At 43.0% G+C, this 18,925-nt stretch overlaps 1 protein-coding gene across 2 annotated transcripts in view; it reads left to right on the top strand.

The window, feature by feature from the left end:
• CDHR1 (cadherin related family member 1) overlaps nt 1-18,925 on the top strand; it is a 144,734-nt gene that overhangs the window by 55,500 nt on the left and 70,309 nt on the right. For both annotated transcript variants that reach the window (XM_068258858.1, XM_068258859.1), the window contains exons 8-11: nt 5,610-5,726; nt 9,250-9,393; nt 13,074-13,152; nt 18,237-18,337. In XM_068258858.1, the coding sequence (XP_068114959.1) occupies nt 5,610-5,726; nt 9,250-9,393; nt 13,074-13,152; nt 18,237-18,337 (441 nt within the window). The remainder of the gene's footprint in view (nt 1-5,609; nt 5,727-9,249; nt 9,394-13,073; nt 13,153-18,236; nt 18,338-18,925) is intronic.

Genomic DNA, 18,925 nt, shown 5'->3' with positions numbered 1-18,925 from the left:
GACGCCATCGTGGGACCTCCCGACCTACACTGGGCTGCAGAAAGCCCAAGGTGAGTACCATTTTCATTTATTTTTTTTTTAGCTCGGAGTCCCTTTAAGCCCTCGGTCATTTTCACTTTATGCATCCGAGCAATGTTCACCTCCCATTCATTAGCATATAAATTTATCATTACTTATCACAATGAACTGATCTATATCTTGTTTTTTCCGCCACCAATTAGGCTTTCTTTGTGTGGTACATTTTGCTAAGAGCTACCTTACTGTAAATGCATTTTAACAGTAAGAATAAGAAAAAAACTGAAAAAATTCATTATATCTCAGTTGTTGGCCATTATAGTTTTAAAATAATACATGCCTCCATAATTAAACCCACGTATTGTATTTGCCCATTTGTCCCGGTTATTTCACCATTTAAATTATGTCCCTATCACAATGTATGGCGACAATATTTTATTTGGAAATCAAAGAGCATTTTTTCCGTTTTCCATCCATCACTATTTACAAGCTTATAATAAAAAAAATAGAAATATTTCATCTTTACATAGATATGTAAAAAGTTTAGACCCTTAGGTAAATATTTGTTATTTTATTGTAATTTTTTTCTTATTATTATGAAACACTTTATGTGGGTATTTTTGGGAGGGTGGGATGTAAATAGTATTTGTTTGGGGTAAATATATGTGCATTTTTTTTTTACATTTAGATGTAGTTTTACTTTTTGGCCACAAGATGGCAACCTTGAGTTTGTTTACATGACTTCACTCTAAGCGTACAATGTACGCTTAGAGGGACATAGCAGGCAGAAAAAGCGAAGCTTTCGAGAGAAGCTGTCGCTTTTTCTGCGGGGGAGAGGAATCAGTGATCGGGCACCATGGCCCGATTCATTGATTCCAGGGCTAACGATCCACGGCCGGGAGCGCGCGTACACGTGCGCGATCGGCCGCGGGAGAGCACATGTCCTCCTTGACGTAGAACTACGTCAAGGAGGACAAAGTGGTTTTAAAAGAGCATATATGTTTTTTTTCTGCTGAGTAATAATTCTAATAATTAAAATTGTTAAATAAATATATCTTTGTACTAACTTGTATTATTTTTAAGGTAAAAACTGTCGTTTTTGTCTTTGTTAACTGCACTAATATTCAGTAACTAAGCTGATTGCACCAAGGAAGATTAAAACTACTTAAGTGAGTCTTTCGAGTTCCACCGAGTTATTTTGAGCACTGAAATCCTAAGGAGAAACAGCTTGGTAAACAAAGATTTTAATACATGCTGCCATGTCATCATATAATGTGAAGACAGCAAGCAATACGCAGATGCAGAATTAGATGAGTAATGTTTTATTCTAATATAAGCAGTGGCAATCTACAAGTATATCCCCCCCCCCCCCCCCCAAAAAAAAAACAGCAGCTATCTTTTACTTCTTCTTAGAAACTTCTGTAGCCTCCAGTATTCTACTGTCCGTTCTAAAGCCAATGTAGTGTTTTTGCAAAGGTAAATATACACCTGTTTGTAGCAGATATTACAATCTAAATAAGAAGCAATCTCTAAAACAAAAGAAATACATTTGTTCATAGCATGCAGTTTATCTCATTTCTTCCCTTAATACACACATTGACAACCAGGTGAGCTTAATTTATACAAAACTTGATGGTTACATATACTATGATCTGTACAGAGGAACCAAACATACCAGGTATAATTGACAATAACCGATGAAGGTGTGACCAGAATTATATGTTCTTATTTGTAAGGTACAGAGCAGGGATGCATTATTTTTAAGGGAATACATATAACAAGCAGAGTGCACATTCTTCACACCACCTGTCCCTACCAGGATAAGATCATTATCAGTTTCTCAGGATGTAAGGAGAGTGTTAAAGAGTATTTTAGCAGGTATAGTTGGAACTGTGCGTTGCAGTTAGAGTCCATTCTACCTTTCGCCAAATCAAACTCTGTTACTTTAGAAGTATTGAGTCATGTGCTGCACTTTAAATACAGGTCCTTCTAAAAAAAATAGCATATTGTAATAAAGTTAATTATTTTCTGTAATGTACTGATAAACATTAGACTTTCATATATTTTAGATTCATTACACACAACTGAAGTAGTTCAAGCCTTTTATTTTTTTAATATTGATGATTTTGGCATACAGCTCATGAAAAGCCAAAATTCCTATCTCAAAAAATTAGCATATTTCATCCGACCAATAAAAGAAAAGTGTTTGTAAAACAAAAGAAGTCAACCGTCAAATAATTATGTTCAGTTATGCACTCAATACTTGGTCGGGAAACCTTTTGCAGAAATGACTGCTTCAATGCGGCGTGGCATGGAGTCAATCAGCCTGTGGCACTGCTCAGGTGTTATGGAGGCCCAGGATGCTTCGATAGCAGCCTTAAGCTCATCCAGAGTGTTGGGTCTTGCGTCTCTCAACTTTCCCTTCACAATATCCCACAGATTCTCTATGGGGTTCAGGTCAGGAGAGTTGGCAGACCAATTGAGCACAGTAATACCATGGTCAGTAAACCAGTGGTTTTGGCACTGTGAGCAGGTGCCGTGCTAGGTCGTGCTGAAAAATGAAATCTTCAACTCCATGAAGCTTTTCAGCAGATGGAAGCATGAAGTGCTCCAAAATCTCCTGATAGCTAGCTGCATTGACCCTGCCCTTGATAAAACACAGTGGATCAACACCAGCAGCTGACATGGCACCCCAGACCATCACTGACTGTGGGTACTTGACACTGGACTTCAGGCATTTTGGCATTTCCCTCTCCCCAGTCTTCCTCCAGACTGGCACCGGGCTTCCAAATGACATGCAAAAGTTGCTTTCATCTGAAAAAAAGTACTTTGGACCACTGAGCAACAGTCCAGTGCTGCTTCTCTGTAGCCCAGGTCAGGCGCTTCTGCTGCTGTTTCTGGTTCAAAAGTGACATGACCTGGGGAATGCGGCACCTGTAGCCCATTTCCGGCACACTCCTGTACACGATGGCTCTGGATGTTTCTACTCCAGACTCAGTCCACTGCTTCCGCAGGTCCCCCAAGGTCTGGAATCGGTCCTTCTCCACAATCTTCCTCAGGGTCCGGTCACCTCTTCTCGTTGTGCAGCGTTTTCTGCCACACTTTTTCCTTCCCACAGACTTCCCACTGAGGTGCCTTGATAGAGCACTCTGGGAACAGCCTATTCGTTCAGAAATGTCTTTCTGTGTCTTACCCTTGCTTGAGGGTGTTAATGATGGCCTTCTGGACAGCAGTCAGTTCGGCAGTCTTACCCATGATTGCGGTTTTGAGTAATGAATCGGGCTGGAAGTTTTTAAAAGCCTCAGGAATCTTTTGCAGGTGTTTAGAGTTAATTAGTTGATTTAGATGATTAAGTTAATAGCTCGTTTAGAGAACCTTTTCATGATATGCTAATTTTTTGAGATAGGAATTTGGGGTTTTCATGAGCTGTATGCCAAAATCATCAATATTAAAATAATAAAAGGCTTGAACTACTTCAGTTGTGTGTAATGAATCTAAAATATATGAAAGTCTAATGTTTATCAGTACATTACAGAAAATAATGAACTCTATCACAATATGCAATTTTTTTGAGAAAGACCTGTATATCCATATTTAAAATTAAGCTTTATATGTGTGACTGGTACATCCTGTTAGCTTTCCTAAAACAATCCAATCCCATTTGTATGTTGGAATACAATGAGTTTCATACACCAGCTTAAAAGAATAGCACAGACTTCCTCTTTAAATGAGTCAGACCCTGGAAACAGTGAATACAGTCTAATAATATTTATATGTGGCAGTAACATTACCCTTACCCCCAAAATAAGTTTGGGACCATTGTGTGTGTGGTGAGATCTCTCATTATCCACATTAATGTAAAATACAATGTCAGTAAACAGGAAATGATTTGTCACAGTCCTGTGGTTCTTTATAACTAAAAAACTGACACCTCTTAATGGAGGTATTAGGCTAACAACAACAACAACAAGGGTGGGGTGCCCAATATAAATAAAACTCCTAAAAATAGTCTAAAAGGGAGAGGTAGTGTAGGTCTTACCTCTCCAGAAGAAATATGCCAGTTTAACTGTAAAACCTTTTTTATTTAAGCATGATAAAAAGTTTCATGGGTGCTTGCCTGCTTCCTCATGTCAGTTCAGATTAGTGTTGGGCGAACAGTGTTCGCCACTGTTCGGGTTCTCCTGTTCGGGTGATGTTCGAGTTCGGCCGAACACCTAATGGTGTTCGGCCAAAATGTTCGGGTTCGCCCGAACTGCTCAATGGCCGGCCGAACAGGGCCCCTGTTCGGCCGAACAGGGTCCTGTTCGGCCGAACAGGGTCCTGTTCGGCCGAATACGGCCCCCCTATGGGGTCGCAGGCATAAGGGGGGAGCATGCCCCGATCGCGGGGGGGGGGTCGGAAATTCCCCCAACCCCCTCCGCTAGCGCTCCCCCCTCTGCCCGCTTCCCCATAAAAAAAGTTTAATGCAAGTTAAATAGTACCGGTGGCTGGCAGTGGAGTGAGGAGGAGGAGTCCGAGTAGGATAGTGACGCGTTGAGGCCGGGCAGCGGGCGGTTCAGCGGTAGTACCCTTGTGGTACTGTCGTACCCTCGTATGCAGAGGACGTGAGGTCAGAGAAAGGGCGGAAGTACCACAAGGGTACTACCGCTGAACCGCCCGCTGCCCGGCCTCAACGCGTCACTCTCCTACTCGGACTCCTCCTCCTCACTCCACTGCCAGCCACCGGTACTATTTAACTTGCATTAAACTTTTTTTATGGGGAAGCGGGCAGAGGGGGAAGCGCTAGCGGAGGGGGTGGGGGGAATTTCTGACCCCCCCCCCCGATCGGGGCATGCTCCCCCCTTATGCCTGCGACTCCATAGGGCCCCCAAAATGGGCATGTTCGGGGGTCCCATTGACTTCCATTGAGTTCGGGGTTCGGGCCGAACATGCCGAACATCTGGCCCATGTTCAGCCTGTTTGGCCCGAACCCGAACATCCAGGTGTTCGCCCAACACTAGTTCAGATCAAAAAGTGCCTTTTGTCTGGCTGTATTGAGTGTGAGAGCCTGTATGAGCTAAGAAGATAAACTGACTTATTTCTTTTGGAGAGGTAAGACCTACACTACTTCTTATTTTTAGACTATTTATAGGAGTTTTCTGTATATTGAACGCCCCCCACCCTTGTTGCAGTTGATGCAAAGCTCCTCCATGCTGGTGTTCAATATTATAACATGAACATAGTCCATTCGGGTTACATAGGCATGAATGGTGATTTATTGCAATTTAAGTAGTAGATGCTTGAGAACTTCACCCTCTGAAACTATATTCCAGTAAACAGCAGCTCTCCATTTTAGAACCTCTGTCTCCCTGTACTATCAGTGAATCTAATGCAAACTTTACGGACAGCAGTTATTTACACCTGTTCATAGTATATATCACAATGGCCTCAATTCATAAAAGGCTTTGCGGTAAAAAAAATCTGGGAGGGAAAATACCGCATTCGGTGTTTTAGACCTTTATAATGTATACAGTAAGAAACTAACCCTGCAGCCAAAGACATACTTTTGTTTATATACTATATTACACATCTGTAACATTGTTTTTTTTTTCTAGAACCCTAGCAGTGCCAAATTTACAATAGATCGTCATACTGGAGTTCTTCGTATTAAAGAGGAAGTGTCGTTGGACTATGAAAAATCAAGAACTCATTTTGTTATAGTATTAGCTAAGGTATGTATTTACTAATGTTAGTATTATTTTGTATCTGAAAACTGGGCGTAGCCTATGCTCTAAGATTTTGGTAAGGACTGGGAGACTTAGCATGGTTGTTGGCCCTAACTTTTTAACTGCCCCGAACGAGTTGTCTTATTTGAGACATTTTCTGCCAGGGCAGTGGAGGAGTCTAATGCTAGCGATGCAGAGCAGGCAGCAGGGAGCTTATATACTTACCTGTCCGCATGGCTAGATTGGCTTCTCCACCGCCCACGGCAGTGGCGCCAAACTTCCGACATGTCTTCTGGGTCCCGATCATATCCAATTGCATGATATGGCATGATCGTTATTCAGGGGCTGGTGTCAGCGTTACAGTGCCACTCGATGGGGGAAGAGAGGTGGTGAAAGAGACTCTTCAATAACCCCTTTTCCACCACCGACGGGTGCTGTAACGCTGACACTGTACCCTGGATCCTGATCACATGTCATGTCATGTGATCGAAACCCAGAAGACCTGTTGGGATTACATCACCACCGCAGTGGAGGAAAGAGGAAGCCGATCCATCCATTTGGAAAGGTAACTAGAACAGCTCCCTGCTGCCAGCTCTGCATATGGAGAAAGACACACTTCCTCAGCAGCAAGAAAAATGCATCCCTGCAGCCACATAAAGTTTTACTTTGGGCTGGTGCACCTCAGAAGAGCTTTGCTGAACGCTTTGTGATTTTAAAAGCTCCTGCTAATGTTATCCTATGTGTTTGTTCTCACTGGAGCGATGTGATTTTGTAAAAATCCCCCATAGCATTGCATTAGCAAGAGCTTTTAAAATTGCTAGCATTTAAAAAGCTCTTGTAGTGTGCACCAGTCCTTTATGTGGCTGCTAAAAGGCTAAAGAGAAACTTAAATGCAAAATTGAGCTTTATCCCTATCAGTAGTTGATACCCCCTTTCTCACAAGAAATCTTTACCTTTTAGAATAGATCATCAAAGACATCTGTGTGACTGATGTGAAATCCCCACCCACTGACTAAAAATCCTTTGCCCCTCCTTCTGCTGCTACTATCTCATTGAAAACATAGTCAAAATTACCAATATAATCAGTGACATCTCTGTGTAACATACTGTGTACCATACTACCACTACCATTTTTTTAACTCTTTTGTAACCTCCTTCTGCCCTATCACCATAAATTAAAGGGATACTGTAGGGGGGTCGGGGGAAAATGAGTTGAAGTTACCCGGGGCTTCTAATGGTCCCTCGCAGACATCTTGTGCCACTCACCGAAGCTGCGGCCCCGCCTCCGTTTCACTTCTGGAATTTCAGACTTTAAAGTCTGAAAACCACTGTGCCTGCATTGCCATGTCCTCGCTTCCCCTGATGTCACCAGGAGCACACGGCGCAGGCACAGACCATACTAGGCCTGCGCAGTACGCTCCTGGTGCCATCAGCGGGAGTGACGACACGGCATCGCAGGCGCAGTGGTTTTCTGACTTTAAAGTCTGAAATTCCAGAAGTGAACCAGAGGCAGGGCCGGAGCATTGGGGAGTGGCTGCGCGGGCACAGGATGTCTGTGGGGGACCATTAGAAGCCCTGGGTAACTTCAACTCATTTTCCCCCGACCCCCCTACAATGTCCCTTTAAGTCACCTCTCTGTTGTCATGATTTCCCACCACTGTCAGTACACACTCAACGCAATTCCTGGTGACTGTCTCTATGCTCACTTCTGTACTCTGCTACACTGACTAAATTTGCTTATCCTCTAACTTTCTGAACTGAAAATTTGCCTTCAGCCATCAAACAAACACGAGGATGAGTGGCTCCATGCCACTGAATACTAGAGATGGCCCAAACAGTTTACCAGCGGACCGTTCCTGGCAAACATTGACTGTTCGCCGTTCGGATTAAAGGGACTCCGAGCTCACAATAAAAAAGAAAGTTGAACTCACCTGGGGCTTTCTCCAGCCCAGTGCTGGTCGGGAGGTCCCACGACGGCGTCCTGGCTCCTCTCCAACACCCCGATCCGGAATGGCTGACAGGCCGCAGCCCGGGCGACACTCTCCCGAGTGTCGGGCTGCTCCTTCCGCGTATGACGCGGATGACGTCACACGCCAGCCACCTCGCGTCATCACGGCGGCCGGCGTGAAAGTACTGCGCATGCGCAATTAAAGCGCGCATGCGCAGTACTTTCACGCCGGCCGCCGTGATGACGCGAGGCGGCCGGCGTGTGACGTCATCCGCGTCATACGCGGAAGGAGCAGCCCGACACTCGGGAGAGTGTCGCCCGGGCTGCGGCCTGTCAGCCATTCCGGATCGGGGTGTTGGAGAGGAGCCAGGACGCCGTCGTGGGACCTCCCGACCAGCACTGGGCTGGAGAAAGCCCCAGGTGAGTTCAACTTTCTTTGTTATTGTGAGCTCGGAGTCCCTTTAAATGCAAATTTTTTCGCATTTCTTTAACATTGAAGTGGCCACCGACTTTAGTGGTTACTAGCAATGCCCCATTAAGTACTAAAAACGCCAAATTTGCAGGGTATGTGGAGGACACTGGGTACAAGAGGAGAAAAATTTTCAAAAAGACCTTTTAGTTTTTTGAGAAAATCAATTTTAAATTTCTTGTGCTGAGTGTGGGAAATGTTTCAGCAGCCACCGAGTTTAGCAGTTAACAGCAAAGCCCCTGTAAGTGCTAGAAACACCAATTTTGCAGGGTATGTTAAATAGAACAATAGGAATAAGAGGTAGCAAAATCACTGCATTAAAATGACAGATAATGTATTAACATCTATATACATGTATTTTTTAAAATATTTTTTTATATGTTCAGTGTGTGCGAAATATTAAAAAAATATGTGGGGTCTCCCCTCCCGAGCCTCTAACCCCTTGTCCCCCATGCAGGCTGGAATAGCTAGGATGCGGAACCTCGGCCACTTGGGGCTTCACACCCTGAGTTACAGCCCGCATGGTCCATGGTATGGGGAGCTCTGGGGTCGAGGGGTGGCCAAGCCTCCCCTCCCTCCAAAGCCCTTGTCCAATCCATGGACAAGGGGCTCTTCCCCACCCTTGTGGAAATGGGTAAGGGGGTACTTTATACCCCTATATTCATTTCTCCCGGGATTATTATGATTATTTGATTAGATTCTGTGTGGTGCTATTTTGAGCTTTAGTAGGTGCTTCTCTTTATACATACCGTGGCTTTCCTTGCCGTCCTCTTCAGCCCCTCCGTTCTGGTGCTACGACTCCCAGTCATGGGCTTCTGCACATGCGCATCTCAGCTGTGCGCCCCTGACATGCTCCCGTCCCCTGGAGCAGTCTGCTCCTGCTCTGTTGTGCCACTATGACCGTGAGTCATAGCGGCATAACGGAGGGGCCGAGGAGGATGGCCAGGGGGGCCACGGTGCTCATGGGGCTGGAGTAAGCCCCAGGTAGGTATTTTTTTAAGGGCTAGTGAACCATCTCTGGTTCACTTTAAGGAAATATGTAACTGTGCCTAAGAGAATCTTTCTAGAAAATGAAATTTAAAACAAAATGATAAATGTGTTTTGCTTCAAAGGATGGAGGTGGGAAACTTCGAGGGAAGAACAAGGTGTTTACATCGACTACCACAGTAACCATTCATGTGGAAGATATACAAGATTCTCCTCCAATATTTGTAGGAACACCCTACTATGGATATGTATATGAAGACACTGTGCTGGTAAGCTTAATAGCTTCTTGTGTATTTTATGAAGTCTAACCACTATAACTGCAATCAGCACATTATTATTTCTCCATAAGACAGCAAACTCAAGGACATACGCACATTAGATAGTAGTTGTCCGAAGTGGCTGTTAATCAACGCTTTTGCAGATGATTGTTAACATTCCTAATGTGTGTATGGCCGACGTTTTTTAAAGCAAACCTGAAATGAAGAAAAACCGTATGAGATAAGGAATTGTATTTGGAGCACAGATATGAAATGGAACATTAGTAGCAAAGAAAAGAGTCTCATATTGTTTTCCAGTACAGGAAGAGTTAAAAAAAAAAAACTTCAGTTATCTATGCAAAAGAGCTTCTCTGAGGTTGAATACAGTCCTGTTTTCTGAAGCGCTTAAACAGACAAGAAACAGTGATACATTTTTTCCTGTCTTTACTGGGCTACACTATGTTGTGGTGTCCTATCTTTTTCTATTCACTGTATTTCATGCTCTTTCACTTTCTTCCATTTCACGCTATTTGCATGTGGTGCTTTAGTTTTTGTTTTGTTTACACTTTTCTTAGTGTATTTTTTGTCTTCTCTCCAAGGGTGAGATCCTTTCACTATAATCTCACTATATTGTGGCATTTTATTGCAATTCTTATTTGTATTGTATTTTATACTTTTTAGATGTTCATTATATGTATAAAGGCCTGAAGAAGGGTCGTTGACCCGAAACAAATCGATGTTGTTGCCTTCTCTATCAATTATATGCACTTTACCACGTGATTGAAGATTTTGGCCTTGATTCACTAACCGACACTAAGCTAGTTAGTGAGCCTTAATACTGGGTTAGTGAGCCATACTGTGCCTTATTAGAGTTAAGGGGCCTTATCAGAGTTAAGGGGCCTTATCAGAGTAGCATAGCAAGCACTACAAACTTATGCCTGCTAATTGACAATGACAAGAGCTCCACTCGTCCTACCCTGAGCCCCTGCGGGTCCAGTCACATTAAAGGACATTATCCCCACACTTTGATTTGCCCAATAGACTGCCTGTTACTTGACATGCACAAACAACCTCAAGAATTAGAATTCACACTCTGAAATCCTAATTGACAAAATCAAAATCACTGGATTAATCAATAAATTATCAATAAACTGTATCTGGCGCCAAAGGAATGGTTACGTGCGCCGGAAGCGTCACATTCTGACGACTTTCAGCAGCATGAACTGACATAGGGGTAGCTAAGTTTATAACTCCGAGCCAGACGCCTCAGACCTTTACAGGAGGCGCTTGTCCCATTGACAGACGCAGCAGTGGTAAATGAATATGCTCTGGAGTATTACTTAATAGCACTGTATGGAACTCTAATTGAACACAGCGGTGGTTCACCTAGTGATTTTGTTTTATGCATTTACACTTTAGACATTTTAGACTAAAGTGGCTTCTTCCAACTACAGTATGTACACATATGTGCCAACTTAGTAATCAGATCATTAGCGGGTTATTTATATGCGCCTAGAGAATGGCTTTGTTAACCATCTGTACCATATTATCTATCTTGACATATGTTTGCACTGTTTGTCTCTATTACCTGATACTGGATTTTGTGTAACTATTTACTCTGTCAGCTAAAGCATGGCTCCGAGTTTGGGCCAAAAACACTGTATTATTCGCATGAGTGTTTTATGTGATCCATTGGTGAAATCAGTATCATGCATAACAGTAATCGTTATGCAGGTCAAAAGATTTAATTAATTATTTACAGACTGTTGCATTTAACCTTGTTCATATGTGAACCTAGCATCCTCTGGTATAGTGTTTTTTATTTCTGTTTTCTTCCATAGTGTATCTCCAACTTTGATTGCCTGATGAAGCAGGCTTTTGACCCGTGAAACGCGTTGCATACCTGGAGAGCTTATAATAAATTGTACTGTTATTTTATAACGGCTCATTGGCTGGTCATTGTATACCTGAGGGTGGTGTCCACCTACCCCCTCCTTTTAAGCAGTTTTTAACTATTTTATTCTATTTGGCATCTCTGTTACTGTCATTTATCCATAGGAGAAGAGGCCACACACCACTATGCTATAGTGAAATATTCAGTGACTAACACTTTCAGAAGAGAGTCAGCTATGACTACTCACATAATTTTTTTTTTCGACAGGTGAACTTAAAAGCATATCTATGCTTTGCCTGAGAAAAAACCCCAATAATAATCAAATCATCACAACACATTTAAATTATTTTACAAATTGTAATGCACAGATAAACTATTGATAACGCATGAGTTTTTCCTGATTTTGCTTCTGAACTTCTCCATATGCTTCATGGGGAAAGCAGTCTTGCACTGCTGTTAGCGGGATGGGACTATGTACACATAGCTGCTGTGTACACATGGCCAACAGACCCCTATATGTGTATATTCATTCTCCTGATGGAATGAATATATATTTCACACTACAGTGAAGCTGTGGAATAAACTATACTTCCTGTTTTGTGCAGATTTATGAAACTAGGAAGCAGACAAATAGAGTGGGAGGATTATGGATATAGTCAACCTAGGATTGAACTTCATCCCGATCAGTAGCCGATACCCTCTTTCTCGTGAGAAATCTTTACCTTTTCTCAAATAGATCATCAGGGACATCTATATGGCTGATATTGTGGTGAAACACCTCCCACAGTGTGATGTCATGACCATGGTTCTGACAGTTTACGGTCTGTGAACCTCATTGCATTGTGGAAAATAAGGCTTTTTTCAACTGCCAAGCAAAATCTCCCTCTGTGCATAGAACTTTCAGTAAACAAACATTCCGTACAGATCACCTGGCAGAATAAAAGATGTCACCACCAGTGATAAATTAAAGAATGTAAATCAGGGAGCGGAAAGATTATACAATGTGCAAACACTAAGTAAATAATCGATAAATAAATATTGTAAAAAAAAATAAGCAATTGTATTCATTGCTATACTATCAAGAGGGAAAGCTCTGAATATAGAGCCATCCCAGTCCTCTCTCTGCGCTGTCACCCCAATTTCAGTTATTTGACTAACTGGACCAATAAGCCTTCAGGAATCCTCAGTGTCAGAGGTGCAAGAGGGGGGTGGGAAACAGTTTGTTAATGATTACCACAATTCAAAGTATCTATAGAAGTGATTATTATGAGCACAGAACCAATAGAGAGCTAAAACTGCAGTTGAGACAGAACCCTTCTGGGCCCCACTGGCCCAAGGGCCCTGATGCTGTCGCTACCTCTGCAACCATTATTGCTACGCCCCTGCTTTCAAAAACAGGTGGCTACCTACTGTTCATGTGCTAGCAGGCGCTGGTGCATGTGCAATATGGAGCTGCCTATCTTTAGAAGTACTCAGGGATACAAGTGCTTCCAAGGACTCCCTTAGGTGACAGATTTGCACACAGAACAGCGGGGCAAAATGAGGACACTGACAGAGGACTGGAAAGGCTCTACGAGATCTAGAGCCTTTAATCTCCATAGGTGAGTATCTGACTTTTTATAGAATTTTGTGCTAAAATGGAATTAACTCAACTAAATCATCCCAATTGATTTTAGTAGCAGTTTTGGGAATGAAGAGTGACAAATCTAATGCATTTCTTTATGTCAAATATTACAGTTTATCTCTAAATTTAAATAAGCTTTTTCTACTGATCCAGATTTTTTTTTCCCCATACCAGGGTGCTGAAATACTTACAGTGAATGCGTTTGATGGGGATAGAGGTAATCCCAACATAGTTCAGTATTATCTTTTAGAAGGTACGTAAGCATTTTATTTGTGGCTTATTGGTGTCATTTTTTGTGGTATGAAGAGTTTTCATGTCTTATACCGTCTAAATAATGAGGACAGCGGGTGGCTGTTAATCTCAAAGTTAATCCTCTGATTCTTGTTATAACCAGAATACAAAAATCTTGGAGGAAAAAATAAGGAGAGCGTATACCTCAAACAACACAAAACAGAATATTTCTATTAAAATATCATAACTTTATTTATCATATCAAAAAAGAGGTAGTAAGTATTAAAACAGTAGTGGTGGTTGATCAGGCCACCGTTCGCCCACACTCATGCACTCACTCACACCGCAAGCTCTTTGCGCCAATTATAGTCAAATCCTCATATATATCAATAAAGTGTATCCTCCAGGATTAAACTGTTGGTCACTATATCTCTAGCTTAGCTATTTGATGCTGAAGGACAAGAGATTGCTCCCATACAATTATGCAAGTCCATCAAGTTGGGCACTCCCCATAGTTCCAGATAGTAGGAAGACATCCCAAATCAGCAGTCACTAATGCCATTCATAGCAGGATAGCAATGCAAGTCAAAGCAGCAAGTGTTGCATTAGAGATACATTCCAGCTGATAAACAAGCACATGCAGCTGAGTTAGTATTGATAGCAGCACATAGTGATGACATTAGTTCAATATTGTCCTGCATAACAGGCAAGAGACAAGGAAGCCGACACTGTATGTAAGAAGCAGCAGAAGTATAAGCAGGATTAAATCCACTCAGCAAAAGTTGATAGCAAGAGACATACAGTACCGAATCCACAGTGTCTGGCTTCCAATCAGAGGTGTATATTTCACACTAAGTGCCACAAGAGTGTCCCTGTTGAATTCAGGTCCGCAGCTGTTTGCAGCACACTTCCATTTATGAGTCCCAAATAACTCTGGGCAAAAGTGTTGCACTGGCAGGATGGGTGCAATTCATTAATTAATGCAATTAATGGGTGCTGTTAATCTCAAAGTTAACCACCCTGGCGTTCTATTAAGATCGCCAGGGCGGCTGCGGGAGGGTTTTTTTTAAATAAAAAAAAAACTATTTCATGCAGCCAACTGAAAGTTGGCTGCATGAAAGCCCACTAGAGGGCGCTCCGGAGGCGTTCTTCCGATCGCCTCCGGCGCCCAGAATAAACAAGGAAGGCCGCAATGAGCGGCCTTCCTTGTTTTGCTTAGATCGTCGCCATAGCGACGAGCGGAGTGACGTCATGGACGTCAGCCGACGTCCTGACGTCAGCCGCCTCCGATCCAGCCCTTAGCGCTGGCCGGAACTTTTTGTTCCGGCTACGCTGGGCTCAGGCGGCTGGGGGGACCCTCTTTCGCCGCTGCTCGCAGCGGATCGCCGCAGAGCGGCGGCGATCGGGCAGCACACGCGGCTGGCAAAGTGCCGGCTGCGTGTGCTGCTCTTTATTTGAACAAAATCGGCCCAGCAGGGCCTGAGCGGCAGCCATCGGCGGTGATGGACGAGCTGAGCTCGTCCATACCGCTAAGATGGTTAATCCTCTGATTCTTGTTATAACCAGGTAAAATATCCACATATGCTTATAACTTCCAGAACCAACGGGGGTTAGACACAAACAATTTGTTTTTTAACCTCCCTGGCAGTAATCCCAAGTATAGCTCAGGCTAGCCGCCAGGAGTTCAATGCTGAGTATAGAGCGCAGTGGGAGCTTTTACTCACCTCCTGGGGGATCCAGACATCAGTAGTCATTCTCCTTCCTGTCCTCTGAGGCTCTGAATTTACTTCATTGATCTCACTACAGAGTTACAGTGCCACCCGGAGGACGGAAGTACAATTGCAGAGCTGGAGCCCAGGGAGGTGAGTGAGAGCAGGGGCTGCTGCAGAGACTCTGGCAGCATGATTTTTTCCTGATTTTAGGGTCTGAAACATTTTTAAAATCCGGAAATGATCATACCGCCAGGGAGGTTAAACAAGGTTTTAGGTTGATATCTTCAGGAGACACCTGTCACTATTGGGTAATAAGTGAAGCCACACTACTTATTATTACTGTTTCATAGCATGCCACCAACTGCAATTACCTAAGAGCAGTATTGTTACTGGCAGTTGTTTCTGATGTAGCTTTCTGTTATGCTTGCCTTACAGCCTGAGTTACTTACAGCACAGATTCTAACATACAGAGCTTTGCAAGTAGCGTGGCAGTGTGGTACCTATTGTCACATGCTGAGCCCCACCTAGCAGAGCTCTTATGATATGAATCCACTTAGGGAAAAAAACTAACTTAATTAAATGTTGAAAACTTAAGCAAGCTGGTGACTCTGGAAAACTTTTGACTGCATACTTAGATTTCTAATTACAAGTAAGTAGAAGCAGTAGTGTTTGTACTGTGTTAGCATTCAGTAAAAGCAATAATATTTGAATTAGGATGAAACCATTTATTGGCTAACTTAGAGGTAAATAAGAAGTACGTTTTCAGATTAATTGGAGAAGGCTTATTAGCCAAAAGCTTACTTTTTATTTATCTCTAAGTTAGCCAATAAATGGTATTATCCTGATTCAAAATCTCTTGAAATTACCAGTAGCAAAGCTATGGCAAAAATTATCAAATATAAATATACAGGAGCTCAACAGTTCACAATACATATTAATAATGGCCTCAGTAATACACATTCACACATTCCCTTGTTGTCCTTCTCCTGTCCCCCAGTGTTTTCCTCCTATCCCCCAGTGTCCTCCTTCTGTCCCCCCTTTGTGTCTTCATCTGTGTCCCCCCTTTGAGTCCTCCTTCATGTCCCCTTGATTTCCTGCTTGCTCCCCTAGCATGTATCACTCACCTGACCTGAGACTGCCTGCGGCGATCAGCTGCTTCTCTGCACTTCAATCACTGGTTTCCACTCCCTGTATGTGATGCAGGGGAGTTTCTAGGCTAAATTGCACCCAGGGCGAGAGTGTAAAAATTGCGCCCCCTTCCCCCCACCTCCGTGGACTCGGGAACCCTTAATCTTTAGGAACAGAAACACAGCCACAGGTCACAAGTAGCTCTACCTACTTTCTAGTGACCAGCCTCTAATCCAGGAGGAAGCAGGAAAACACACAGGCGAGGAGAGCCTGGCAAGCCGACTCCTCCATGGGCGCCGTGCACTGACAGCCTGCAGTACCGCTACAAGACATCAGGTGTCATCACATGGTGGTGACATGATGACGACTTGAAGTCTGACGCAGGCAGCCTGGGAGGAGTCAAGAAAGGTGATCACGCTGGTAATCTTCTTTCTTCTTCCATTTGGCTGCACCGTGGTTCACCAGCTCCCTGGCGGTAATGTCCTTCTGCCTGCGCCCCCCTTCATCTACTTGCTGGTCTGCGCCCAGTGCGGTCGCCCTGCCCGCACTGCCCAAGAAACTGCCCTGATGTGATGTAAGTAGCTGCAGCTCTGTCACTCACCTGACGCAAGGGTGCCTGTGGCGAACAGTGGCTCCTCTCTCGCTCACTGCTTCCCCCAAGTGCAGGTATTTCCTGGTCGCGTCATTATGTATTCAGGGATGCAAATACTTCCAAACCCTGCATGAATTTTGCAGAAAACAATAGTATATACATTTTTCCATATTTATATTAAGTCTATTTAGTATAGATGAAAAACATACAATTCCAATCACACCCATAAATTCTCAGCTGTAAACTAGAGAATGCAGTTGACACTTGACAGAGGAATAACTAGAAATCGTTCCACTCGACCCCCCCCCCCCCCCCCATGTCAATGTCCACACACTTTTCTTCCTTTACTGCTTGGTGAGCCTGGGCACATATCTGCCAGAGTGGTCGTAACCAGACCCCCCCCCCCCCAATACGAGACACATAACATTTGTATTGCGCTTTTCCCCAGGCGGACTCCTAGCACTTGAGCTGCAGCCACTAGGTCACACTAAGTAGGCAGTAGCAGCGTTAGCCCAAGAACCCCTTAGTGAATAGTTGCTGGCTTACTGAACAGGAAGAGCCAAGGTTCGAACCTGGGTTTCCTGTGACAGAGGCCCTTAACCATTACACTATTCAGCCTCAACAAATGTAGCTACAACAACACGGTATCAAAGGGATGATAAGAAATTAGGGCCCCCACAGTCATGGGTCTACCTGAGTTGACAGGCCTGAGTTTTCAGATGCTGTTCCCACTATAGTTATGCATGTACCTTAAAGAGAAACTGTAACCAAGGAGTGAACTTCATCCCAATGAGTAGCTGATACCCCATTTCCCATGAAAAATCTTTTCCTTTTCTCAAACAGATCATCGGGGGCTCTGTATGGCTGATATTGTGTTGAAACCCCTCCCACAGTGTGATGTCAGGACCATGGTGCTGACATCACACTTTGGGAGCCTTGTTGCATTGTGGGAAATAACAGCTGTTTTCAACTGCCAAAAAAGCAAGCCGAATCTCCTTCCACTGACAACACCTGCCAGCAGTAAAAATGTCTACATGTGATAAATGTCAGAATGTAAATCAGGGAAAGATTTTATGATGGGCAAACAATGACAAAATCATTTATACATAATTGTAAAAATTAAGCATTTTGTTCATTATGTAATTTTCACTGGAGTTCCTCTTTATAATGTCATTTCAGTTTATACTATGTATAGAGTGCATGCTTGTTATGATCTAAGCTTAAGGTGGCCACTCACCATACCATTTTTTTTAATATCTGTTCAATTCAAGAATAGCAATCAATTTTTCTGACTGATTGTAACAATTCAAAAATCTGACCAATGTACCACACACCTATGTTCAATTTTTCCCCAATCATAAATACAAATAATTGGAAGCTCAGAAAAAATGATTGGAACTGTACATCAAGAAATTGACAATCCATCACACGCCATACAATTTTATTGATAAAGTTGGTCTGAAATTTTCAACATGTCCAATCTTCAAAAATCAAAAAAAACTGGAAATCTGATCGTATTTATCGATCAAAAATAAAGAAAAGCTTGCGATTTTTTGGGACAACCGATCGTAATTATCGAATTGGTGAAAAATGGTATGGCTGTATGGTTTAATTGTATGGTGTGTGGCCACTTTTACACTTGACAGTCACAAAAACTCTTTCCATATGTTACAGGAGGAGATGGAGCTTTTGATATAAACAATGTTACTGGTGCTGTCAGTGTCATTAAAAATACCAATGAACTGAAGAAAGAAGTGTATGAACTGAGGATACAGGTACTCTCTCAAGTGACTGAACATAATTAAAGTACAGCTTTGGCATGTTAAATAAAGTTATCATTATATCAGGTGCTACATGTAAATCTTTAATGACGTCTTCCTTGCTTACAACCTGATTTGAAATATTTTAAAACACAGAAAAGGGTTTGGAAATCTCAAGTTAACAAACAGCCTAATTCTCACCCCAAAGTATTGTTAAGCACTTGCAAAAAACTTCCCTATTTTTCCCCCTTTTGTGAATGCTTAGAGAAACAAACACAGTGAATCCAGCGCAGGAGACTTAGGCCCAGCCAGCACCACCATAGGCCGTAATAGGAACTACGGCTTTAGCAGCGCACAGGGAGTAACTTTGGTGCCGTCAGAAGACGGAGCTGAAGTTACTTTTAAAACACAATAATTCAGCCTCCAGCAATAGCTGGAAGCCAAATTATTTCATTTCCCACCATCCATGGCAGCCTGGAAGGGGAATAGTATTTAACACAGCCGGGAACTTGTGCATCAGCAGGATCAGCCATATACCGACTGTATCCTGCGCCCAAGTCTCCGCACTGACTCGTACACCTAGAGTAATGTTACTATACAATA

The sequence above is a fragment of the Hyperolius riggenbachi genome, chromosome 10 (assembly GCF_040937935.1).
Source record: "Hyperolius riggenbachi isolate aHypRig1 chromosome 10, aHypRig1.pri, whole genome shotgun sequence".
Taxonomy (NCBI): Eukaryota; Metazoa; Chordata; class Amphibia; order Anura; family Hyperoliidae; genus Hyperolius; species Hyperolius riggenbachi.
The sequence above is the reverse complement of the archived record's forward strand: the minus strand, read 5'-3'. Positions and strand labels throughout refer to the sequence as shown.